This window comes from Protopterus annectens, chromosome 9.part0, assembly GCF_019279795.1.
Source record: "Protopterus annectens isolate FY-2018-M chromosome 9.part0, PAN1.0, whole genome shotgun sequence".
NCBI classification, from domain to species: Eukaryota; Metazoa; Chordata; order Ceratodontiformes; family Protopteridae; genus Protopterus; species Protopterus annectens.
This window is the reverse complement of record NC_056743.1, coordinates 1,587,859,846-1,587,887,222: the sequence shown is the minus strand read 5'-3', so window position 1 is coordinate 1,587,887,222 and position 27,377 is coordinate 1,587,859,846. Positions and strand designations below refer to the sequence as shown.

The 27,377-nt window shown below is 40.5% G+C and overlaps 1 protein-coding gene across 1 annotated transcript in view; it reads right to left on the bottom strand.

Moving 5' to 3' along the window:
- Nucleotides 1-8,036: 8,036 nt before the first annotated feature.
- The window catches only part of LOC122812196 (volume-regulated anion channel subunit LRRC8D-like), a 148,109-nt gene continuing 128,768 nt past the window's right edge, over nucleotides 8,037-27,377 (bottom strand). The window contains exon 2 of the mRNA XM_044084529.1: nucleotides 8,037-12,752. Coding sequence (XP_043940464.1) covers nucleotides 10,279-12,750 — 2,472 coding nt within the window. The 5' untranslated portion in view covers nucleotides 12,751-12,752 and the 3' untranslated portion in view covers nucleotides 8,037-10,278. The remainder of the gene's footprint in view (nucleotides 12,753-27,377) is intronic.

The window sequence follows — 27,377 nt, the reverse complement described above, 5'->3', positions numbered from 1 at the left end:
TGCTGTCTTACCCAATGTTAGCTGCACCTGAAGTATCTCAGATGTGTTATGTTGGGCTACAAATCTGCAGGTGTACGCATCCTTTATGAATATGGAAACACCACCACCTTTGGAGCTTCTGTCCAAGTTCTGGGGCCAAAAGGTGTGGAATGAGTTATAGCCTGGTAGTGCAGGTGTGCTTTCTGCTGCCTTGAACCAGTCTCTGTTACGGCACAAATGTTGATGTTCTCCATTTTACGGAGTGCTTCGAGCAAGTGCATTTTGAGATTTAGACTTCCAGCGTTGAGCACATATAAATAAATATATATATATATATATATATATATATATATATATATATATATATATATATTTATTTACTTATTTATTTTATTTTACATTTGTTAACTGGGATAGTCCAACTGGATGCAGTGGAGGCCTGGGGAGAAAAGCTCCAAAGAGACATATGTTCAAGACATACAAACAAAATTCACAACATATTACAGTAAATACAATAAGACTATGTAGTTGAGCACACAAGTCTATAGCAAATACATATAAAATGATCAGTATATTTGTAAACAACCATAAAGTATATTGAGTACCAAGAATCACATTGTACGTTTGATTGTGTTGTACTAAGGCTATGCAGAGCTATCAAGAGGCTATAAGTTTAATGCAAGAGTTGCAGTAGGATTGGAGTGAGACTGGAATTATTCTGGTGTGGAGCATGGACATAACCATTTGTTGTTGAGATGATTTTTGATAGACTTTTTAAATTTGGATAGGGAAGATTCCAGGGTTATGGATGACGGCAGGGAGTTCCAGATTTTGGATATGTAAGATGAGTAGAGGGAGTCACTGGCATGGTTTTGGGATCTGGTAACTGTTAAAAGTAACTTGTCTGTGGATCGGAGTTGCCTAAGACAGGAGTACTGCTCAATTAGGTTACTTGAAGAAGGTGTTTTGTATGGTTGGGAGAGCAGCTTGTGAGTTATGACCAATTGATTATAGATTAGTAAATTTGGTAGTTCAAGCCAGTCCAGTTGTTTTAGGTTATGACAGTGATGGGTTCTGAAGGAGCTGTTGTTAGCAAATTTGGCTACCTCATTATAGCAGGTTGTCATTTTGCTGGTTTCTGTTTTGGATAGATTGGTTAGGATTGGGGCTGCATACATTAATGTTGAGAGGAGGTGGGTGTGAGCAATTGTGGTTCTAGCATTATGAGTCAGGAAGGATTTGTGTTTGTAGAGACTACCTAGCTTTCTGTGAGTGTTTTTAATAGCCAGATTAATGTGTATATCAAATTTTAACTTGTTATCAATGGTAATGCCTAGTAGTTTTGTGTGGGATTCAGGTGTAATAAGGGTCCCATTTTTAGAGTGGATATTAAAGGTGGGGGTAAGACAGGTATTTTGTGAGGGGTGAAATAGCAGGAGTTTGGTCTTTCTGGGGTTGAGTATGAGACCATTATCAGTAAGCCAGCTTTCGACTGCATGGAAATTATCCTGGGTTTTGTTGTGTAGTTCTGCCATGGTTGGGGCACTGCATACTATAGTGGAATCGTCTGCGTATTAGATAAGGCTAGTACTATTTGCAGCTGAGTGGAGATTGTTTGTGAAAATTGAGAATAGCAAGGGACCCAGTATAGATCCCTGAGGTACCCCAAGTGTGACTGGTAAGAGTGGGGACAGGTTATTATTCCATTGTACTGCTTGTTGCCTATTGCTAAGGTAGTTTTTGAACCAGGAGACTGATTGGTTGTCTAAGCCTAGGTTTTTGAGGTGGCAGATGAGTTTATTATGGTTAACCATATCAAAGGCTTTTGATAGGTCTAAGAAAAGGGCTGAAGTGAGTTTACCATTGTTCCTGTTGTGGTTTATGGTATCTGTGAATGCTAGCAGAGGTGTGGTTGTGCTATGACCTGGACGAAAAGCATGTTGTGTTTGTGATATGAGTTCATGGTTAACAAGGTAGGACATTAGTTGATGGTGTATGCATTTTTCTAATATTTTAGCCAGTGGGGATAGAATTGCGATTGGTCTGTAGTTAGATATATCATAGGAACTTCCCCCTTTGTGAAGAGGTAGAATGTAAGCAGTTTTCCAAATCAGGGGCACTGTAGCTTCAGTGATTGATCTGTTGATTAGTATAGAGACTGGTACAGCTATTTCTGCTGCTGCCAGTTTTAAAAATTCATTGGAGAGGGCATCTGCTCCTAGTGTTGTAGGTTTCAACTGGGAGAGTAGTTTTCGTATGTATGAGGTTGGGGTGGGTTGCAGCTTAAAAGTGGGTCTTTGGTTAGTGGAAAGATGATCACCTGTTGCACTGGCAGTGAGATGTTTTTGTGCTAGGGCAAGTATGGTTTCAGTGAAGACTATATTGAAGGATTCAGGTATGTTATCTTTTGTTAAACCTGATGTTGGGGGTGGGGTAACGGTTTTACCAGGGTGTAGTAACTTGTTTAAACCTGCCCAGAATTTCTTAGGATTATTCATGTGTTGGTTTTGATGGGTATTAAAGTAATTTCTCTTTTATCTTGCATAACTAGTTTCTTGGTTAGATTTCTAATCTGTTGGTAGGCTTGCTGTGTACTAGGGTTTTTATTGGACCTCCAGGATGACCAGGCTCTGTTCCTCTCTGCTATTCGTTTGCCTAGTTTCTCTAGTTAACCATGAAGCTGTGTTAGCCTTAACTCTGGTAGTTCTTGCAGGGGCATGCCTGTTCAATATTTCTAGGAAGGTGGAGTTGAAATGGTCAATGGCTTCGTTTAGAGGTAGGTTATAAAGTTCAGACCAATTGTAAAGTTTTAGTTCTTGTGTGAAGTTAGTTGGGTTAAAGTGTTTTTAGTATCTGATTGTTTGAAGCATTGGGGTTTGGGGGTGGTGGGAGTTGTATTTAAGTAAGAAAGTAGTTTGATGGTCACTCAGTGAATCAGGAATGATGCCTGCTATGTAGGAACAAGGTGTTTTATTTAGTAAGATCCAGTCTAATAGGCTTTGTTTTTAATTATTTTGACTATTCTAGTGGGCTGTTTGATTACTTGAGATAATTTATGTAGATTGATATGGTTAGTGGGTACTTGGGAGGAGCATGTGAGCCAGTCTGTATTAAAGTCACCTAATGCAATGGTCTCTTGAGGCATGGATTGTGATAGCCATAGAAGTAATGTCTCCTTGGTAGGGATATTATTGCCTGGTGGGATATAACCTGTTACTAGGTTGATGTTTTTTCTGCTACATATTGTGAGCCTTGTTAAGAGAATATCTGCTTTTTCCAAAGTGGGCATGGTTATCTCAGTTTTAGTTATGCTTAAACTATTTTTGTATAGCAGGGCAATACCACCGCCCTTTTTCCGTAGTCTGCCCTGCCTAAGGATACTATATCCTGGTGGTAGGATCTCTGTATTTTGGGTAGATGATTTTAGCCATGTTTCTGTTATACTGACTATATCTGGGGAAAATAGAGAGATTAAAGTGTGTAGTTCATGTATTTTATTGTTTATGTTCCTAATATTTAGGTTTAGGAGGAGCAGACTATTTAATGGCCTGGTATTAAGTTGTGTTGCTGTGGGATGCTGCTGTGAATTGGTCAGAGGATTTGTATTGTTAGGTCCTGGGTTTGGGTGGATGTCTCCAGCGTTTAGAAGTTGTTGATGGTTTGTTTGCATTAATTTAGCTAGTTTTTGCCGAATGGTTAGGTATTTCTGGGTTGCTGTTGATTTGGAGTAGGAGCTAATGAGTTTAAAATGGGTATAGCTTATGGATGTAGTTAGAAATAAGGTGGAGTTTATTGTTAGTGAGTAAGTTGGTAGGATAGGAGAAAATTGTAAGATGTGATCTGGTAGGTGCATACTAAAAAGAATAGTAGAGACAATTGCAGGAGGTAAGATTTCATTATTAAGGAGGGTTGTTAATTGTTTGGATTTGTAGGAGTGGTGTGCATAAATGTGTGATGGGTGGGAGAGATGTGGATTGGTTGTTGGATGTGTGAGGGGGTGGGAGGGATGTGGATTGGTTGTTGGATGTGTGAGGGGGTGGGAGGGATGTGGATTGGTTGTTGGATGAGTAGGGGGAGTGGTTGGATAAGTATAAAGTTAGTTGATGTGGGGGTGGGTGGAATTTGGGAGTAGGGTAGGGGAGCAGAGTGAGCCCAAGCGTAGCGAGGGCGAACAGAGCGGGTCTGCCCAGCTGGAAGAGACAAGAGTGCTGCCAAAAGAAGGAAAGAAAAAAACAGCAGGTAGAGCAGTAGAATGCTTGAATGTAGGTAATTTGGACTGGAATTAGGAGACTGAGCAGTAAGCACAGGGGTACAGATAGTTAATGGGTAGACTAAACCCCAGTAAAGTTAAGGGCCTTTCACTAGTTATATGTGGGAGTGAGCATGGGATTATTCCTAATATGTGGTTTATATATATATATATATATATATATATATATATATATATATATATATATATATATATATATATCATCATCTTCTTTCGGCTGTTCCCGTTAGGGGTCGCCACAGCGGATCATCTGTTTCCATTTCTTCCTGTCCTCTGCATCATGCTCTTTCACACCAACCGCCTGCATGTCCTCTCTCACCACATCCATAAACCTTATCTTAGGCCTTCCTCTTTTCCTCTTACCTGGCAGTTCCATCCTTAGCATCCTTTTCCCAATATACCCAGCATCCCTCCTCAGCACATGTCCAAACCAACGCAATCTCGCCTCTTGCTTTGTCTCCAAACTGTCCAACCTGAGCTGACCCTCTAATATACTGATTCCTAATCCTGTTCATCCTAGTCACACCCAGTGCAAATCTTAACATCTTTAACTCTGCCACATCCAGCTCTGACTCCTGCCTTTTCGTCAATACCACCGTCTCCAACCCATATAACATAGCTGGTCTCACTACCCTCTTGTAGACCTTCCCTTTCACTCTTACTGGTACCCGTCTGTCACAAATCACTCCTGACACTCTTCTCCACCCATTCCACCCTGCCTGTACTCTCTTCTTCACCTCTCTTCCACACTCACCATTACTCTGAACTGTTGATCCCAAGTACTTAAACTCATCCACCTTTACCAACTCTACTCCCTGCATCCTCACCATTCCTCTACCCTCCCTCTCATTTACACACATATATTCTGTTTTAGCCCTGCTGACCTTCATTCCTCTCCTCTCTAAAGCATATCTCCACCTCTCCAGGGTCTCCCTCAACCTGGTCCCTACTCTCACTACATATCACAATGTCATCTGCAAACATCATAGTCCACGGGGCCTCCTGTCTAATCTCATCTGTCAACCTGTCCATCACCACTGCAAATAAGAAAGGGCTCAGAGCTGATCCTTGATGTAATCCCACCTCCACCTTAAACGTATCTGTCACTCCCACCGCAGTCCTCACCAATGTCACACTACCTTTGTACATATCCTGTACCACTCTTACATACTTCTCTGCCACGCCCGACTTCCTCATACAATACCACAACTCCACTCTAGGCATCCTGTCATATGCTTTCTATAAGTCCACAAATACACAATGCAACTCCTTCTGACCTTCTCTGTATTTCTCCAACAACACTCTCAGAGCAAATATTGCATCTGTAGTGCTCTTTCCTGGCATGAAACCATACTTGTGTCTTTCGGCTTTTCCTGGTTAGGGGTCGCCACAGCGGAACTCCAGTCCGCTAATGATTGGTAGTTGATTTTTATGTGCTGAGTTACCAGCCTTGATGCACAACCTTCAACAAAGGTACGCCCATTCATGCATGTCTCCATGCAGAAGACGTTCTAGCTGAGAATCGAACCGGACAGTGTCTTACTGTGAGGCGATAATGTACCATAGCACCACCACCGCGGATTGGCATGAAACCATACTGCTGAACACTAATCATTACCTCCCTTCTTAACCTAGCTTCCACTACTCTTTCCCATAACTTCAAGCTGTGACTGATCAGTTTTATCCCTCTGTAGTTACTGCAGCTCTGCACATCACCCTTATTCTTAAAGATAGGTACCAAATCACTTTTTCTCCACTCCTATAATAAATACATATGTATGTGTGTGTGTGTGTGTGTGTGTGTGTGTGTGTGTGTGTGTGTGTGTGTGTGTGTGTGTGTGTGTGTGTGTGTGTGCGTTAGTGTGTGTCACTGAGTGTTAAGTATGGTTCTATATCTTGTTTGGAAGGTTGGAGAGTGCATTTGTGTATTTTATCTACAGTTGGAGTTTAGCACAGGTTCAGGTGGTTTACTTTGTTCATACAGCTTTTGTTTGTTGCAATTTAAGTTTACTAAGATTGCTTTACAGTGAGGTAATGGGATTTAGTCATTTTCTCCATGTAGTTCAGTCTTGGCATTAGTATATAGACTTTAGTGTGGGTGGATGCAGGTGGGGCTTATCACATGCAAAAGCATTGCTATGTTTATTTTAAATAGGTTTATGTGTGGTTGTTGGTTTTCCTGGAACATGTTTATTTTGATGATTTCACTTGCTATATATTAATGTATGATGTTCTTGATGTACATTGACATCAACGATTCAAATTCAGACACCATCTATCTATCTATATATATATATATATATATATATATACATTTTTATATATATATATATATATATATATATATATATATATATATATATATATATATGTAAATACACACACACACACACACACACACACATGTACGTATATGAGTATACCAGCATTAAGTGAAAATACAAATGAAGCGGAAAGAAGTATATACAGAATTAATATTTTACATAATTGAAAAAAACAATAAACCACTAATAAATGATCCCGTAACCTAGCACCAAAAAGCAATGATTCAACTACAAATACACTGCTAAAATGTTTTTTCAGGAAAGCCAAGCCCCACTGCACCTCCCATGTGGGGGCTGTGCCCCACAATTCTTGCTACTTATATATAAAAACATATATATGTATAGATATAGCTATTGTTATATTCCAAATCCAGGACTGAGCAACAGCAGTGAAAGGGCATATTTCCAACCCTGCTACACAGCAATCTCGCTCCATCCCACCCTTGTATAAAATGGACCATTTCCTACCTACCTATGACTCACACATAAAGACACAATTCCCCTTCCAAAATTCACAGAAATGTAACTTTGTATTTATTTGCACTTGTTTGTTATAATATCCTCAGAAACACCTCGATCAAATGTGCATTCAGCCAAAGAGAAGAACACCCCCACACACACGCGTGTGCACACACACACATATATATATATATATATATATATATATATATATATATATATATATATATATAAATAACTAGAGTGAGAAATCAGTATAATAGAAAGACAGATGCATATATGCATGTACATACACATACACACACACACACACACACACACACACACACACACACACACACACACACACATGCACACACATACACACTTGTAAATCCTCATGTAAACCAGGCTATAAAAAAGCTTTCTTTCCATCACAATGCATTCCAGTACTTAAGTTACACCTAATAATTACCATATGAACTTTATTCACAGTATTCACAAACTTCACAATTGCCAGTTTCAGATCCAAATCAAACTGTTATAGTTTGCATTTAAAGAAAAATGCATTTGATCTTTAGAATCTCACCCTTAAGAAAGTATAAATGCATTTGTTACTTTTTTTCATGACCATAAAATGTGAGTAAATGGAATCAAGCTACCGACATCACCACAGCTTGCATTGAATTTTGACAATGTAGTCTCATAACTCAGGCATTTTCCAGTACCGAATCTAGCTCACAAATGCAGTTGTTTCTTCACAACACCTCATGCATGTAATATATCAGAATTTCCAAATGCTCACAAGCACAAAGTTTTGCATCGTGGCAACACAGTGCATCTCTACACAATTACCCCAGCCTCTCTCAAAACCCATAATGCAGACAGTACCTGAATTACATTGGGGATATGGCGAAAAATAACAAACAAAACCAGTGCTGCAATATATTACTTATGGCATAGGTTAACATTTAGCTTTGACCAATGCTTATTTTTTTACTGTTAGGTTAATAAAAATGTCAATATTGATTAAATTGTGAGCTTTTATTAAACTGTTTGGAACTTGTGATATAAGGAATAGCTTTGCAATTCAAGTTAAAAAACATTAATGTATTAAATATACTAACTGTATGGCCAAGATGCACCATTTCACATTTGAACCAGGAAATCACAGATTTAGTTTTTTTTTTTTGTAAAAGTTAATTTAAGTTCATATGGTATGTTGACACTGTTATGACAGTTTAGTGTAATAATAAAAAAGTCTTATTAAAAAGATTATCTTTCTGAATACATGTTTTACTTGTTGGCTGTTTTAGTAGTCGTGAAAAAAACAATAGTCTTTATAGTATTGTTTGGCTTGCTTCCAGAGGTTCTTGAAATTTTTTTTTTTGCACACAACTTTGATATTTATGTGCGAGACACATAAAAGATGTGTCAGTTAGTTGATCCCTTCATCTTGACTGCATGTTTTTGTCTGTTACTTTTCATCAGACAGCACAGCAATACTGACATGAACTCGTACATAAAAGGCAGTGCCTTTCCTTCATTCCCTTTCTGTGTCTAGCATTTTCTTCATAATATAATATAAATGAATGAATACGTCTGTATTTAACCATAACAACATTGCGCTGAATCTTCATTTACTTTTCTCTTGCAAGGCATTATTAATAAAAATCAGTGAACAAGGAAATTAACTCCCACGACAAGCATTTTTTGAAAGCTGGATCCAGAATGTTTCCATGAAGATTATTGACCCACTCTGTGTTTGGGTAACTGTTCTTTTATATGGCTTTCTATGAAATTCTTTAAAATTCCCAAAGACTGAAAGACTGATTGCTTTAGATTCACATTGTGTACTTATTTGGCAGTCATGGCTGATATTGTAATACTGTTTTTTTGAGGAGAAGAGATAAATCATGAGGTGTCAAGATTTCAACTAAAACATTAAATCACACTCTACATAAACTCTAATTTTCCAGGTGGATATGAAATATGAAATGCCCCTCTCATTTGGAAAGCTTTTTTTCTGATGCTATGCCATCATTGTCTACACCAGCAGATCATATCTTTGTAAACTACCCACAGGTTACATTGACCACTTTTAGTTACTCTGGTCAATATTTACCAGTAATGAAATAAATAAATGTTAGATCAGCTCACTGTATAGAAGCTAGCCTTTTGGACAAATCTCGTTAAGTGGTGATTTCAATCATGTATACCTCCTGAAAAATGTAGAAGCATTTGCATATTGTGTAGTGTGACTATCTATCTATGAAATGCATAACAGCATCAATGACTCAATAGAGGACTTAACAATGACAGTGGTCATTTAGACAGTTAACTCACAAGTACCTTAACACAACTGGCTGCAATGTTCTCACATCATATCATCATTCTTTTTTGAAAGAACTTCAACATAACTTTATAATAAAATATTTTGTTGTTATGTTGTAAAGTAGAGGCTTTGCACATACCTTTCTTGTTATTTTTTCTTAATCGGACTTAAGACAAAGTATCTCTCCCACTCCGCACACAAAAGACAGACAATAAGATAATGTTGTCTGCATATGCTGAAAGTCATTCATGCATTTTGAACAATGCTGACTCAACTTTATAACTGCTTATAAATTATTCTCTTATTAATTGAAGAAGCTAGAGAACAATTGTGATAGTTACTTTTGCCAGGTAAATCCAGTGTCTAACTAGAAAACAAATTATCAAACATTTGGAGCAAATAGTGCTACTCTGCAAAACTCATTTTCCATATGATGTTTTTAAAGCCTTCTACTGCAGAAAAGTATGATACCTATCAGGAGAGCTGATATGCTAATTTATACTTCCTCCACTTTGTAGACGTGCCATTTCTTATCTTCTTGTTCAACTGCAAGTCAAACTTGCCTGATTTCCAGATTTTTAAGAGTATTTTTTTAAATAAAATGTTATACAAATTCAAAATGCAGTACTTCATTCCTAAAATTTCATTCTTATCACACTGCTGTTTTCTGTGCCTTGAAAGTCAATGAGAAATATATATCACTAATTTGTTAAGCAGAAAATTTCACTGCAATAATTATTCCCAAATTCTCTTTATAAAGTTTCAAACCATAAAAAATGTATCCATTGGTTTAAAAACTTATACTAACTAGTATTCAAATAAAATAATTGATACATGTTTTTTTTTTCTTTGTAGCAATCAAGTACCACTGTATAAGGCTGTTTAGAGTACTTAGTGGTTAAATGGGATTTAGTTATTTGTCTATATGTACTTTAAATGGAACTTACAAAAGTGCTGTCACTGAATTGCTCCTGTACCTCAGATGGCAGAGTTCCATACAAACAATCTTCCACAATGAAACCACTCTTTTTAAGGAAGGAGCAAGATGCAATTTCCAGTGGGAGGCTGTCTAAACAGTTCCCTTTCAAGTCTAGGTGTGTCAGCTGAGTTAGCTGTCCCACTTCAGCAGGAAGAACAGATAAACTATTGTTACTCAGATTTAAACTCTTCATTTTAAAACAGTTAAAAAGCTGAACTGGCAGAATTTCAAGAGTGTTATCATTGATGGCTAGATACTGCAAGAATTCAAGTTGGCCAATTTCTTCTGAAAGGAATCTGATTAAGTTATAACTTACATCCAGCATTCTCAGTTTCTTCAGCATAAAAATACCACTTGGCAAACCTGTCAGTCTGTTATTAGAAAGGGAAAGCTGTTCAAGGTTTCTAATGAAACTGATGGTGTTTGGAACAGATGTAATATTATTGTGCCACAATCTCAGGCAGGTCAGTCTTTTAAGCTGCTGGAAATTCATAATGTCTTCTACTGACCAGATGTCATTAGATTTCAGGTCTAATCTCTGAAGACTGGTCAGGTTAAATATTACACTGGGAATCCGCTCAAGCTTGCAATTTTCCAGCTCAAGGTCAGTGAGGTTGGTCATCTTTTTTAAGTTGTTGAGGACCACTAATTTAGTTCCATCGTTCTGAATGATCAGCTTGGTGAGATGATGTGCTACATCATTAATGCTAGATGGAATTTTAAAAAGATTACTTTTAATCTTCAGAATTTTTAAATGTCTCAGTTCTTTAAGGGATTCCAGAGCTATCATTTTGTTGTTTTCTGCATTAAGATTACCAGAGAGGTGAAGTTCTCTAAGATTTTTCAGAGTATAAATCCACAAGGGAATCTCCCTAATATCAGTGAATTTGATGTGTAAGATTAGCAGCTGTTCTCTAAATAGATTTAATGTAATTGGTTCTACTTTAGCGGGAGAATGAAATAGGTGAAGTTCTTTCAATGATACCATCTGGGATGCCTTAGCTGGAAATTTTACATCCGGCATGAGTTCCAGGCTCAAAACCTCCAGATCAGACATATCAAAGACGGCTTTGGGTAACCCAGGAAGCATAAACAACTGCAGTTCCTGCTGGCCAAGGTTGTTTCTAGAGACATGCTGTTTCAGTTTTTCATATGTCCACTCATAGTTTAGATTAACCTCCAGCAGTTTGCTCTCACTGACCTCAGACATAAATATAGCAAACCTTTTAGAGAAAAGTGGGTCAAACTGGTCCACCATGTGCATCAGGAAAGCAAAGTCGTTTTTGACATCAGGGATATCACTAAAACTGCTCTCTTCACGTACTTTCTCAAAGGAATATTCTTTCAAAGGCTGCCTAAAGAACCAAAAGAGTGCATAGACACCAATCAACCCATAGAGGCATACCAGGACAATATACATTACTAAAAACTTTCTGACTATATTAGCCATATTGTGTGTGCAAAAGAAAACCGTGTATCCAGTGAGGGTTTGGATAGTAGGTATGCAGACATGCTCAAATGTTATAGAACCCACAATGGTTGAGGTATAACCTACAATTATTAAGAATTTTAAGACCTTGAAAACTGTTTGACCTAAATAGCACAAGTAGATCAGATCACTATCTTCAGTATGAGCACGGAAGGTCCGCACCTTTTCAAAAAGAGCCTTTGCTTGCTCCCCATCTTTTTTGTCGAGGATTGTAACAGGTGAGATCTCAGACACTGGGTTTTCAAATGGAGTATCACTGTTTAATAGCAGTGGTGTACTATTAGTGGAATCTTGGCTAGCTTCTCTTTCAGATTTCTTTGCTGTGGAGAATTTCATCTTGTTTTGATTGACTTCAGGATCTTCCCATGCTGTTTCTGAGAGAGCCTTAGTTGTCCATGGTGATTCAAAGCATTTTATAAGGATAGTAATAAAGTGTTCAATCTTAGAGGATGTTTTGGGGTACTTAAACCAAAAATTGTTACTTATCATTAATATGAGGGAATGTACCAATGCAAGATAAGGAAAGTATTTAGAATACCAGGGAATAGCCTTTTGGTAGCAAACATGGCTGATATAGATATACTGCTGGTAGTCCAGTTTAGTTGGCCGTCCACGTTGGGCTGCAGGAGGCAAAGCTGTTGTTTGGGTATTTTCATTTGGCATGGCTGAAAATGCAGTCTGAGTTAGGTTTCCTGAAGAAACTGTAGGATTTGTCACTGATGCTGAGTCACCTTTAGAGCTGTCATTCATTAAGCTGTCAGGGTCTACTGGTAAGCAGACTACCTTGTCTTTCAGTATCAGCATGGTTCCCATGACAATGGATGCCATCAGCATGACCATAACCAAATATTCCATGACAACATCCCACCATGGCTTCAGGATCTTGTTCTGAGGCTCTGTTTCATTCAGAGGGGCTATCTCACTGAAAGTAAACATTTCTGAAAAAGAAAAAAAATATATTAAAATGATAGTTTTGCTATATAACTGTCCAGAAACTGAACTGATATTTTCATTTGCATGCAGAAACATTTAGTTTGATAACAAACTGTGAAGTTGTTTGTAATTCCATAGTACCAGTGGTATAATAGACTATAAATTCCTTTTAATGCTACTCCTTTTAATCCCACTAATGTCAGCATAGCTTCTCAATTCAACCATCACTTCACAGACTCTATTCTAACACTATCTACCCATCTATCTAGCAATAACCCTCTATCCACCCCCACTAAGGATCACAATAATATACCATCATTTACTCTCTCACCCATACCAACCTCCATAGTCAAAAAACTACTCTCAAAACTAAAACCTACCACTCTTGCAGCTGATGGCTTACCCACTAATTTCCTAAAACTAGCAGCTGAATCCCTAGCCTACCCTGTCTCAATTCTGATTAACCGCTCCATAAAAGAAGCTTACATCCCTCAACTATGGAAAGTGTCGCATATTATCCCCCTACACAAAGGTGGCAACTCCTATGAGCTATCAAAATACCGCCCCACTGCTATCCTATCCCCCCTGTCCAAACTCCTTGAAAAATATATTCATACCCAAGTGATGCATTTCCTAACCTCACATAATCTCCTCTCCTCAACTCAGCACGGCTTCCGCCCAAACCATAGTACAACTACTGCTCTTCTGTCTTTCACTAACCAGGTTAAACATCTTAGAAATAACAACTTTGTATCTGCCATATTCCTAGATCTCTCTAAGGCATTTGACATGGTCTCACATAACCTACTTCTAGACACTCTATCGTCAATGTCCTTTGCCCCCTCTACAACTGCTTGGTTCAAAAACTACCTCTCTGATAGGAAACAATCAGTCAAATGGCAAGGAGTACTATCACCTTTACTATCATCCACCATAGGTGTTCCACAAGGCTCAATACTGGGCCCATTACTATTTACTATTTTCATCAACAGACTACACACCTCCACACTGCATGCATCACTTATACAGTACGCAGATGACCCCACCTTAATCTGCTCAGCCCCATCCCTAACCACTCTTCAAAACCTTACCCAGGAATCCTTCAACTCCGTTGAAAAATGGATTACTGATATCCAACTGATTCTTAACCCCAACAAGACCAAATTACTCCTATTCACCCCGAACAAATACAGACCCACACCTCGTTCCTTCACTATCACTTCCAAAAGTGGCACCACAATTTCCCCCTCCCTCCATACAAAACTCCTTGGCATTGAAATAGATAAAGATCTTCACTTCAATGTCCATATCTCTCAAACCATTAAAAAATACATAAAAAATTAGGAACCCTATATAAACGCAAACACTTCCTAACAGACCAAGCACAGGTCACCCTAGCCCAAACCCACCTTCTGTCTACCCTAATGTATGCATCTCCAATCCTAACCCACATTAGGAAAACAGACATGAAGAAACTAGAGTCATGTTACAATAAGATTGCTAAATTGGCCAATAACTCTGCTTTTAGAAGCCATCATTGCCTTGTTCTAAAAGAGCTACAGTGGTTAGAACTTCCTCATTTAATTAGTTACCACCAACTACTCTTCACCTATAACATCCTAAAGAATCCCCACAAGACTCCAGCCCTGAACCAACTACTGAACCAATACTCAGCAAACCGTCCACTCCGCTCATCCAACAAAGCCCTTTTGTGTATAACTCATGCCAACAACACTGCAGGAAAAGCTCTTTTCTCTCATACCACAGCAAAAATGTGGAATAACCTCCCCCAGAATATTTCAAAAAATCACTCAAATCACACCTCTTGCATTCCTAGCTCTGTCCGTGCATCACATAAATGCTTTCCTGCTCTCCTCAAATACTTCCTACCTTCCTCTATACTCTGCTTACTGTCTCTATATTACAGTACTAAGAACTCCTCAAAACTGCCATACTTCCTCTGGTCACACTTAAACTTGCTTAGCAAAAAATATTGTCTATTTATACTGTCTTATGTGATGTCTCTGATGACTGTATTGTTACGATGGAGTCCTTTTGTTAGCTGAAACAAACCACTGTAATCGTGTTCTTCTTGTATGAAATATATTGTATTGTAAAAAATCCCACTGTACATATTGTTTAATAGTGGAGCTTTTCTCGCCGGGACTCTGCTGTAAATGGACCTTGTTTCAGTCGGACTTTCCTGGTCAACAAATGTAAAATAAAATAAAAATAAATAAAATTTTAAGGACCAAATGATAAAAAGTTGTATATTGGAGCTCATCATTCACACTTACTACTAAATGCAGTTATAAACACTTTGGTCCAACTGTCAAAGGCACCATTCCAAAGGAAAACAAATATTAAACATACTTCCTATTCTAGCAGTACTGTGCAGTATTTTGCACAGGCTTGTAAGGGTGAACTCTACCTTGTATTTAAAGGCTTAATATACATATTATTAAGGGAGAAATTGGACAGACATTAGCTGGGCAATATTTTCTATCAGGGATTAAGGCCCAACTGATATCAAGTGATGTAATAAAACAATAAAGAGGGATAGGTATAGCACTCAAACATTTCCTAAACTTTGGAAAAGGTTTCCTGTTGAGATAAAAAAAAAAAACAAGTTCTTTGGTAATGTTTAAAAATCATTTAGATGATTACTTAGGTGACAACAAATACAGATACGATATAAGGGAATCTGTCATATTAATGGTCTAATGACTGTATACAACAGATTAAACTATGCAATAATGGACTTTTTTCCTGAAGTAGATTATTTTTCCAGTGAAACATTAAGATACTGTAGAAAATTGTTATATGATTACTGCCATGTGGCGAGGCTATTCATTGCACATGGAAACTGTTTAACTTGCAATAGACAGGCAGCAATAAAAAGTTTCAGAAGGCGTTTGTCTATCATCAAGTAGCATCACTGTACTCAGTCTTCCAGTCAAGCAATTGTAAAGAACTGAACTGTTCATCCATTACAAACATGGCAGCTATCTTTATATAGTAAACACTGTCCCCATATAGATCATAGACATGCATAAAGTTTTCTTATTTAAATATACAACAAATAAAATATCAGTATCTTACTCTCTAATGTGTAAGCATTATGACATGATAGTATATTGGCCGCTGTATGTAAACCACACATCCAACTATTTGAAGCATAATGAATCAGTGCTAAAGGACTGTATCACACAGAGTCCAGCATTCACTCCTGACCTCTGGGCTACTGTCTCTGTGAAGTTTTCATAGTCTTATTGTGTTTATGTAGATTTCCTCTGTTTCCCTCTGGGTGCTCTGTCCACCTCCTAAAACTGTCTGATTTATTATTGTCCATTTGGTATGTCTTACTCTCCTGTCAAATTTCAGCTTGATTAGACTATATTTAGAGGTTGCCCCAGTATGCATTGTTTGCTTGTGTGTTGTGTATGTAGGTGATTGTGCATAATTAGTTTGTATGGCATCATCTAGTTCGCGATCTGCACCCCAAAACTGGCTCCTTGGGAAGTCAGCCTGTTAGCTGGCAACTGCAAGACTGCCACTTGCACTAGATGTTTTTCAACTGGTCAATTTTCATCACTATGAAGAAGGAAAACCTTTACCAGAAAGCTATAAGTTGGCAAGTGAGTCAGCGATGGCTGTATGGGACGCAACAAATAGACTCTTGGTTAGGAAGCTGAAGAAACTACATGAAGAGTACTTGTCCCTAAAGAAACACAGAACTCTTCAACAAGAAAGTGATAGAATGAAAAAAATCTTTAAAAGTAAACTCAAACATTTGTTTGCTATATCAAAAAAAGATGTTATGATTCAACTTAAAAATGAAGTTTGAGAAATCCTACAGAAGCAAAGGCAGAATACATTTTCTTGCAGTATGAGTGGAGTTGACCTAAAAAACAACTGCAAAAAGAATGCAGACAGAGGCAGTGCAAGGAAAATAAAATCATGATCAAAGTGAGGTATGAGGAAAAGCAGACCAAAGCAGTTAACAGTATAACATCTGAATTTTCTTCAGCATCATCTGGTGGGTCTGAAAGCGAAGATAAACATCAGCCTATGAAATCAGTGTCTATTGAGGATGACAGTGCACCATTGACAAAAACACCTAAGAATATCTTTGCATCTCCTGTGGTTGTCAGTGCCTTATATCACATCAATCTTTCCGATTGGAATGCTGTGTTTGTTGCTGGAGCCATTGTTCAGGCCCTTGGTTATGACATTACTGATGTAAAGCTCTCTAGAAGTTCAATCGGATGATCTCGAATTTAGGAGAGAAGTTGCAGCAGCAGAAGATAAAGACATTTTTTTGAAGGTCCTCTTCTTTTGCACTGGAATGGGAAAATGTTACCTGACATTGATGGATCCAAGACAAGTGTAAATCGATATGCTGTTATTGTCACTGGAAATGGCCAGGAAACATTACTAGGCTTTCCAAAGATACAGAAAGAAACAGGAGAGTAACAAGCAAATGCTTGTGCTGATGCTGTCCAGAAATGGAACCTTAGTTACAAAACTAAAGGACGTGGGTTTACAGAGTGGTCCTAGCAGCAAGGAACTCGAAAAAGCGACTACCTTCTGGATTTAAGTATCTTTGCTTTTTTTCACTGAAAATAGCTTCTGTTGCTTACTTTAAACTAGCCTGAACTGTTTTTTTACTGATTACTGCATTTATTTTAAAAATTGCACTTAAAGTTACATTTAGTCGAATTTAGTCGAAAGTTTGCTTGTTTGTTTGTTTAATTGAACTGTGGAGGCTGCCCACTAAAGTGTGCTAGCCTGTGTAACTAATTTATCACTGTCTCAGGCATTGCTGTATTCTGGGCTGTGGTGTAGTTCCTGTGTTGTCCATTACCTTACTTGGATAAAAGGAAGTTTCTTTGCTCACCAGTGGGAGTGGGGAGCCTTGAGCAGCCTACCTATCCTTGGGGGAAGTGACCTTAGCACAAGAAGCTGTTAGTAATTGGTTGTTTGGGACCATTCCTAGCTCTTTTGTAGTTCACTGCTTAAAATCCGCCTCTGGGCATTTTTTTCTGGCTATACCACTCAGACAAGCTCCACGTGGGTTTACAGAGTGGTCCTAGCAGCAAGGAACTCGAAAAAGCGACTACCTTCTGGATTTAAGTATCTTTGCTTTTTTTTCACTGAAAATAGCTTCTGCTGCTTACTTTAAACTAGCCTGAACTGTTTTTTACTGATTACTGCATTTATTTTAAAAATTGCACTTAAAGTTACATTTAGTCGAAAGTTTGCTTGTTTGTTTGTTTAATTGAACTGTGGAGGCTGCCCACTAAAGTGTGCTAGCCTGTGTAACTAATTTATCACTGTCTGCATTTTCTGTGTATTTCTGCAAAAAAAATCAAAAAAACAAAAAAATAATCCTTGTTTTCCTGCCTTTCTCGACTAGTTTAGACCAGTATACAGGCATTGCTGTATTCTGGGCTGTGGTGTAGTTCCTGTGTTGTCCATTACCTTACTTGGATAAAAGGAAGTTTCTTTGCTCACCAGTGGGAGTGGGGAGCCTTGAGCAGCCTACCTATCCTTGGGGGAAGTGACCTCAGCACAAGAAGCTGTTAGTAATTGGTTGTTTGGGACCATTCCTAGCTCTTTTGTAGTTCACTGCTTAAAATCCGCCTTTGCACGGCTTTACGCGGTCGTGCGCATAGCGCAGCGCCGGTTAAACAATGTTAAACTTGGTTAAACAAGGTTAAACTTTTTCTGGCTCCGCCAAGTCTGCTCTTCAATTTTTCCCTTAGAACTGTTCTACTTGCAATCTAAACAGCCTATACTCTATCTGAAAAGCTCAGCACTTGCTCCTAATGCATTTTGTATACAGGTAAAGCACTCTTAAACAAACGAAAAGTACTTCATTCACCTAAATTCTGTTGAGTACCCATTTCCCTATAGGTCCTTTCTGACTCAGTTACACAGCAATCTTTTTCACTATTTCTAGCATGTCGAAGGGTCAGTTGCTAGCGCCCTCTCCTGTTCAGCTGGTGAATCTGGGAATCTTGAGGCAATGTTACAATTGCCTCATGTACACAGACAACCCTCTCCTCCTCCCAACAAATACAAATATATGCGAGAGATGCAACTATATAGCCAAACTGGAGGCTGAGCTCTCTCAATTCAGTACTGGCAAGACCAGTCAGGAGGAGTAGGTAACCACGCACACCACAAACCCAGTCTCACATAGAACTATCACAACTGCGAACCAAACACATAAACACACAAAAACATACTCGGAGGCGCTGATTAAAAATCTACCAAAACAACAGAGGCCTCCAAAGCAGACACCCAAGCAACCACCACCTCAAGACATAGCAAATGCAACACATAGTTCACAAAGTCAGTGTGCTAAACAGTCACAGCCCTTAAGGCCAAACAACATGCCAGACACACTTGTAATAGGTGACTCCATAGTCAGGCACACTGACGTCCCGCTCACCAGACTGAACAAGGAGAGGGTCACAGTAAGCTGCCTGTCGGGAGCTAGAATCCGCCACATAACACAAGCACTCAGGTCACTCCACAGCAAGTACAAATATGACTCAGTCATTGTACATGCAGGTGCGAACGACCTGAGACATACCTCCCTGGACTACATGAAAAGAGACATAGAGGAGCTCTCTGATTATGTAGCCCAGGCCGGTATGACCCTGACCCTGAGCAGCATCTTACCCTCACCAAGAATGATGCCACAGTACAAAGACAAAATGATCAGTTTTAACAATTGTCTTAATTACTGGTGTCATTCTAAGGGGATCCAGTGTCTGTCTGCTTGGGATGACATGCTTGACAAGCCACGCTGCTTTGCAAGGGATGGTTTGCACCTGTCACCCCTGGGCTTCCAGATATTGGCCAAGGCTCTTGCCACCCCCATAGTGCCCTTTTTAGGCAAGGCTCAAATGACAAACCTACCTCCCTAGAAAACACAAGTGGAAAAAAACTAAGGGTAATGCTGCTCAATGCCAGAAGTCTAAACCTCAAGATGCATGCCCTCGAAGCCCTCCTCAGTATGGAGAACATCGATGTCTGTGCAGTGACTGAAACCTGGTTCAAGGCTCCTGAGAGCAGCCCAGCACTATCAGGTTTTACCTCATATCATGCTTTCCGGCCCCAAAACTTGGACAGAACCACAAAAGGAGGGGGAGTATCCATTTTCATCAAAGATACCCACACCTCCAGGTTAGTGGCAACGCACGAAGCATCAGAGACTATCCAGGTGCAACTAACCATAGGCAAAACTGCCTTATAGTTTGTAGCATGCTACAGACCACCCTCTCAAACTCAGGAACCCCACACAGCCTTCCTGAAGACACTGGAGAGTATGAATGTCTCTCCATATACGATCATTTTGGGAGACTTCAATTACCCAAACATAGACTGGGAACATTACTCAAGCCCCAACACCCTAGCCCACAGGTTCTTAGAATTCATAAACTCAAATGCAATGGAACAACTAGTCACCATTCCCACAAGAGGAGACAATATACTAGACCTGATCATCACAAACATGGGGACAAAATGCTCCACACCGGAAGTACATCCCTCTTTGGTAAGATCAGACCATAAATTAATCTCACTGGAAATCCACATCCCGCCCCCACCCCCTGCACAAAAGACCACAGTGAAGAACTTCTCAAAAGCAAACTTCACACTTCTTAAGACTGAAGTGGTATCTTTCAAGGCCCCTGGGCCAGTGGAAACCACAACCCATACTGCTGAATCCTTTGCAAATGCCTTCTATGGGCACCTTCAAGAATGCATGGATCATGCAATCCCAAATAAAACCAAGACCCATTCACCCAAAGGCAGGCGACTGGTATGGTGGACCCCAGCCATAAACAAACTTTACAACAGAAGGAGGAAGCTACTACATGACAGAGCAAAATCCCTAAAAGGAAAGGCATCTCTGATCAGTACTAGCAAAAAACTACGATCACTCATAAAATCATCCAAGGCCAACTTTGAGAGAAAAATCGCAAATGACACAAAAGACAATCACAAGGCCTTCTTTAGCTATGTTAGAAACCTGGGTGGAAACTCCCAGATATGCTCAGAGTTAGTCCAAAATGACACAAAATACACTGAACCCACTGACATTGCCAACATTCTGGCAGACAGGTTCAGTGCAAATTTCTCCTCCCCCCAAAAGGAGAAATAACTATCCCAGCAGAGTGTAGCCTCCCTAACATCTCAGATGCCCAGGTGAGAGCCACCCTCTCTAAAGCTAAAAACACAGCATCAATGGGACCGGATGGTGTCCCGGGCTGTGTGCTACATGAACTCCAAGAGGAACTAAACCCACACATAAGGCTGCTGTTTAATCTTAGCCTTACCACAGGATACGTACCCAAAGAGTGGCGTACGGCAACAGTGGTCCCACTTCACAAAGGCGGTGCTTCTATGGACCCTGGAAATTACCTCCCCATAAGCCTGACGAGCCTGGTCTGCAAAGCTATGGAGAGGATCATTATGGAACTCATAAACAAAGACATTGGGGACCTACAGACATTGGATCCTACCCAATTTGGCTTTGTCAAGGGCAGATCCTGCCTTTTGAACTTGGTCGACTTTTTTGAAACAGTCACTAAGGCCATTGATGAGGGTAAGGCAGTTCACACAGCCTACCTTGACCTTGCAAAAGCCTTTGACACAATACCCCACTCGGGCATCATAGACAAACTCACCAGCTTAAATGTAAACCCATATGTCACAAGATGGGTTGCAAACTGGCTCAAGGACAGAACCCACAGGGTCAGAGTTGCTGGAGCTATGTCAGACTCTAAGCCAGTCACAAGCGGTGTCCCACAGGGCTCAGTCCTGGGACCCCTCTTGTTCGGCATTTATTTTTCCGAGGTACAGGCAAACATAGGAGGATTGTGGCTGACAAAGTTCGCAGATGACTGCAAACTGGGCGCCATAATTGATACTCCAGCGGGCACAAACATCCTTCAGAGAGGCCTCATAGAAACGGATAATTGGTGCCAGAGCCATGGCCTTAAGCTAAACGCCAAAAAATGTATAGTCATACCCTTTGGGAAAAGCAAGGTACCGACAAATTACCACATAGGCGGTAATCCATTAAGTACGGAAGAGGTAATCAGGGACCCAGGGACCCAGGTTGACAGTAACATAGGTTCATAGGTTCATAGGTTCATACTAGGCTATCTGCCCAAGGGCATTTATAAGCCTAGCCCATAGTTATTTGGCTTTCGCCACCCCTTTAGTTTGAATAAAACTATGCCTATTATTTTGCTGTGCCTCTGTCAAGCAGTGACACTGAAGTAATCCCTGGGGTATATCTGTGATCCCCCATCCATTGGTCAAGATTCCTCTTGAACAAGGCCAGCGAGGTGCTCTGCCTCACATGTACTGGGATTTTGTTCCACAGCATAGGGAGTCTCTGGGTGATGAATCTGTCCCTCCAGCATGTTCTATTAATAACCGTGTCAAGGTTTAAGTCTCCTGTCCTTGTGGTTCTGAGGGATCTAGATTTTTTGAGGTGAAGCATATTCATCAAATCAGGGTTTGACATGGCCTTATATGTCAGGCACAGGTCACCTCTGAGCAAGCAGTATGAGACTGAATAGAGCTGGAGTTCTTTCAGTCGGGCAGCATAAGACATATTTTTGAGACCCTTTATCCTTTTGGTGAGGAACTTTTGGGGCCTTTCCAGCTGCTGCAGGTGTCTGGTCAGATACATTCCGAATGGGGCATTGTACTCAATCATAGGTCTAATGAGTGATGAGTACAGGGGCGATGACCTCCCTTGATCTAGATGTGAATCCCTTCATGATCAGGTGGGCAATGTAGAAGGTTTTCCTAACTACTTTAGCAACATGAGTGTCAAACGAAAGGCTACTGTCAACCTGGGTCCCCAGATCCCTGATGACTTCTTCTGTGCTCAGTGGATTGCCACCTATATGGTAGCTAGGGGTAACCTTGTTTTTCCCGAAGGGTATGACTATGCATTTCTTGGCATTTAACTTTAGGCCATGGCTCTGGCACCAGTTATCCGTTTCTGTGAGGCCCTTCTGAAGGATATCTGTGTCAGATGTGTTTTCGACTATGGCCAGTTTGCAGTCATCTGCAAACTTTGTCAGCCATAACCCTCCTGTGTTTGCTTGTACTTCAGAAAAGTAGATGCCGAACAAGAGTGGACCCAGGACTGAGCCCTGTGGGACACCACTTGTGACAGGCTTTGAGTCTGACATGGCTCCAGCAACTCTGACCCTGTGGGTTCTGTCACTTAGCCAGTTTGCAACCCATCTTGTGATGTATGGGTTTACATTCAAGCTGATGAGTTTTTGATGATACCTGAGTGGGGTATTGTGTGAAGGCCTTTGCCAGGTCAAGGTAGGCTGTATGGACTGCCTTTCCCTCATCAATGGCCTTGGTGACTGTCTCGAAAAAGTCAACCAAGTTTAAAAGGCATGATCTGCCTTTGACAAAGCCAAACTGGGTTGGATCCAAAGTCTGCAAGTTCCCTATGTCTTTATTTATGAGTTCCATCATGATCCTCTCCATGGCTTTGCAGATAAGGCTTGTCAAGCTAATGGGATGGTAATTTCCAGGGTCGGTGGAGGCACCGCCCTTGTGAAGTGGGACCACAGTCGCCGCGCCACTCCTTGGCACGTATCCTGAGGTGAGGCTAAGATTAAACAGCTGTCCTAACTGCGGGTTTAATTCCTCATTGAGTCCATGGAGCACACAGCCGGGGACACCATCCGGTCCCATGGATGCTGTGTTTTTTGCTTTGGAGAGAGCAGTTCTCACCTGGGCGTTGGAGATGTTTGGGGCCTACAATCCTCTGGTATAGATATCTCTCCTTTGGGGAGTTTGCACTGAACCTGTCAGCCAGTATGTTGGCAATGTGTGTAGGTTCAGTAATCTTCACATCATTTTGAACTAATTCTGAGCATATCTGGGAGTTTCCTCCTAGGTTTCTAACATAGCTAAAGAAGGCCTTATGATTGTCTTTTGAATCCTTGGCGATTTTTCTCTCAAAATTTGCCTTGGATGATTTTATGAGAGCTCTTAGTTTTTACTTATAATGATCAAGGGTGTCTTACCTTTCAAGGATTTTGCTCTATCTTGTAGTAGCTTCCTCCTTTTGTTGTAGAGCTTGTTTATGGCTGGGGTCCACCAGACTGGACGCTTGCCTTTGGTACAAAGAGTCTTAGTTTTGTTTGGGATTGCCTGATCCATGCAGTCCTGTAGGTGCTGGTAGAAGGCATTTGTAAGTGATTCAGCGGTTTGAGTAATGTTTACCACTGGCTCAGGGGCCTTAAAGGAGACCACACTAGTTTTTAGAAGTGTGAAGTCGGCTTTTGAGAAGTTTTTACTGTGGTCTTTTTTGTTTCAGGTGGGCGCGGGATGAGGACCTCCAGCGAGATTAGTTTATGATCTGATCTCACCAGTGAGGGGTATACTTCCGGTGTTGAACATTGTGATCCCATGTTCGTGATGATGAGATCAAGTATGTTTTCTCCTCTTGTGGGGATGGTGACTAGTTGTTCCATGGCATTTGAGTTTATGAACTCCAGGAACCTTTGGGCTAGAGTGTTTGGGCTTGAGTAGTATTCCCAGTCTATATTAGGGTAGTTGAAGTCACCTATTATGATGGTGTTTGGAGATACATTATCCCCTCCATTGTTTTCAGTAACCTCTCATTTGACCCTCACATTGCCAAAGTGGTTAGGAAGACCTTCTATATTGCCCACCTTATCATGAAGGGTTTCACATCTAGATCAAGAGAGGTCATTGTGCCCCTGTACTCTTCTCTTATCAGGCCAATGATTGAGTACAATGCCCCATTTGGGATGTATCTCGCCCGACACCTGCAGCAGTTGGAGAGACCCCAGAGGTTCCTCACCAAGAGGATAAAGGGTCTTAAACATATGTCATATGCTGCCCGACTGAAAAAACTCCAGCTCTATTCAGTCGCATACCGCCTACTCAGAGGTGATCTGTGCCTGACGTACAAGGCCATGTCCAATCCTGAATTAATGGACATGCTCCACCTCAGAAAATCCAAATCCATCAGAGCCACGAGAACAAGTGAATTAAACCTCAACACAGAAATAAATAGAACGTGCTGGAGGGACAGATTCATAACCCAGAGGCTCCCTACACTCTGGAACAGAATCCCAGTCCATGTTAGGCAGAGCCCCTCACTGACTCCATTCAAGAGAAATCTCGACGAGTGGATGGGAGATCGTAGGTTTACCCCGGGGGTCATCTCTGTGTCACTACTAAACAGAGGCATAGTAAACTAAACCCTAAAAGGGCGTAGTATTCTCATCCTAAGGGGTGGTGTAAGCCACATACACTCTGGCCAGGCTTATAAATGCCCTAGGGCAGATAGCCTAGTACGAACCTATGAACCTATGACAGCAAACAATAACGGACTTCACAAAGGAGCTTGCTTTTTAATCAAAGAAGCTTTGGGAACCAAGCTAATCTGGATTGCCTGTCACCATCAAGTTATAGAAATCATGTTGTCTAACATCTTCTCTTCCTTGTTTGGCCCAACTGAAGACCCAAAAAACTGAACTTTGAAAGTGATTTCAGAAGCATTGGTCATGAATAAATCAGTCCGATTTTGTTGCTGCAAACGACAATTTCTTTCAGGATCCTGTACTAAGCAGCCTGCGTCGAGAAATGCTCAACTATTTACCTCATGCCCTTGCAACACAACAACTGCAGGGTGACTATCAAGAAATATTGCACTTGTCTCTCTTGTTCCTTGGTAGACAATGTCCAAGTAGGGCAATTCATGCTCTGGGCCCTACACACCACGCAAGATAGATGGGGAGAGGGATTTAAACACTGAAGTTATTCCTATTCAGAGCACAGTTTCAGATGACAGCATGTCAGCACAGCAACATAACTGACTTGACTTTACTTGTCAGCCATGTGTGCATTCGATAGTGGAATGAAGTGCCAATGGGAATTAGAGCTTCATACAATGACGCTGAACTGCTGTCTATTCTCAACACATATCCAAACAAAACTGTCGCAGACAAGGTGCTCTCAACCATTTCCAGACTTTTGTGGTTTCTGTCTGAGCACCTAGCAGCACTTGCCTTTTTTGATGACAGAATCACACTGGAAACAAAGCTACGAATGGTGCAAAACATACAGCATCCACCATTGCCAGACATTCCACAACATCGTCTCATGTGTACAGATGAAACGGAACTTGTTACCTTTGAAAGTCTTGTAACACAGAGAACATGGTCATTTTTTGATCTCTTGATCAAACGAGGATCAGCAAAAGTGAAAATATTCCTTAAGAAACCTCTCACAGAGTGGACTTATGATCCAGTTTGCAAGGAACTTTCGAATCAGTTATCCAAACTGACTGTTGTTAATGATGCAGCAGAACGACAGATAAGCCTCAATGAAAAAATGCAGTGATACCTTGACAGAAGATGAACAATCAATTTATTCTTCATTTGGTGGCAAGCCACCAAAAGAAGTTTCCTTCTGCATCAAAGGTGGCTTTTATGTCATAGACCACTAAATATTTGTTGAGTGCACTAAAATTACAATATACTATTAAGCTTAGTGGTAGATTTAAAAAACTGTGAGCTTGGGCAACCCCTGTACTGTGTTTGTTTTCAGTAAAATTTTGTGTGCTTTTCATTTTTGTAGAAAGGAATTAAATTAATCGTGTGGACAAACAAAATGTGTTAATTTTTTTGGACCACACTGATACATACATACACACACACACACACACACACACACACACACACACACACACACACACACACACACACACACACACACACACACACACACACACACACACACACACACACACACACACACACACACATTATATCACTGTATTACATATCTGTATCTATCTATCGATATAGCTAGAGCTACTGCAGCTAATCTTAACTTCCGTAGACTGACCATAAAAAATTCAACCAAAAGAAAAATAAAACAAAAAAAAGGTACAACAGGCAGAGCATGCCCTGAGGCATAACCTAGGAACATGCAAATATAAAACAATGTTTTTGCAAAGGGCAAGCCCCCTGCACCCCCTACATCCCCTGCTACATAAGTATACCATCTCTAAGATCATACCATATTATTCCCCAAACCTGGTATGATAGTGAACTCGCATCAAGATTGACAGCTTTCCTGCTGACCAAATAAAACACGCGCTCCAGGGCACCCCATTGGGTGTATCTTCCTCTTCGAGGCCTCCCCTGACCATTCAGAGGAGCCCCCTCGAAAGAGGAAATGCAAGAGGAAGCATGTTGACTCCCCTGAGTCTGTCACTTCAGATACCGACTTGGAGGATTCGGAAGGGTCCCCGAGATCCCCTCTGAGGATGTCTCTTTCTCAGACATCCTTGAGATACTTAGGCAGAGTGGGAACTGGACTACCCTTAACCCTTTTGAGGATGAGTCAGTATTCCTGGACACGTTTGGTTCCCGACCCTCCACCTCCTGGGTGTCTCCGCCTTTCGATCCACTGATGTCTGTGGTGGCTCAGAAGGCGTGGTCAGCCCCAGACACAGTGGATCCAACCCCCCGAAGACCCACAAAATTTATTACTGCACCACAAGACAAGCAATTTCTGACTAAGGG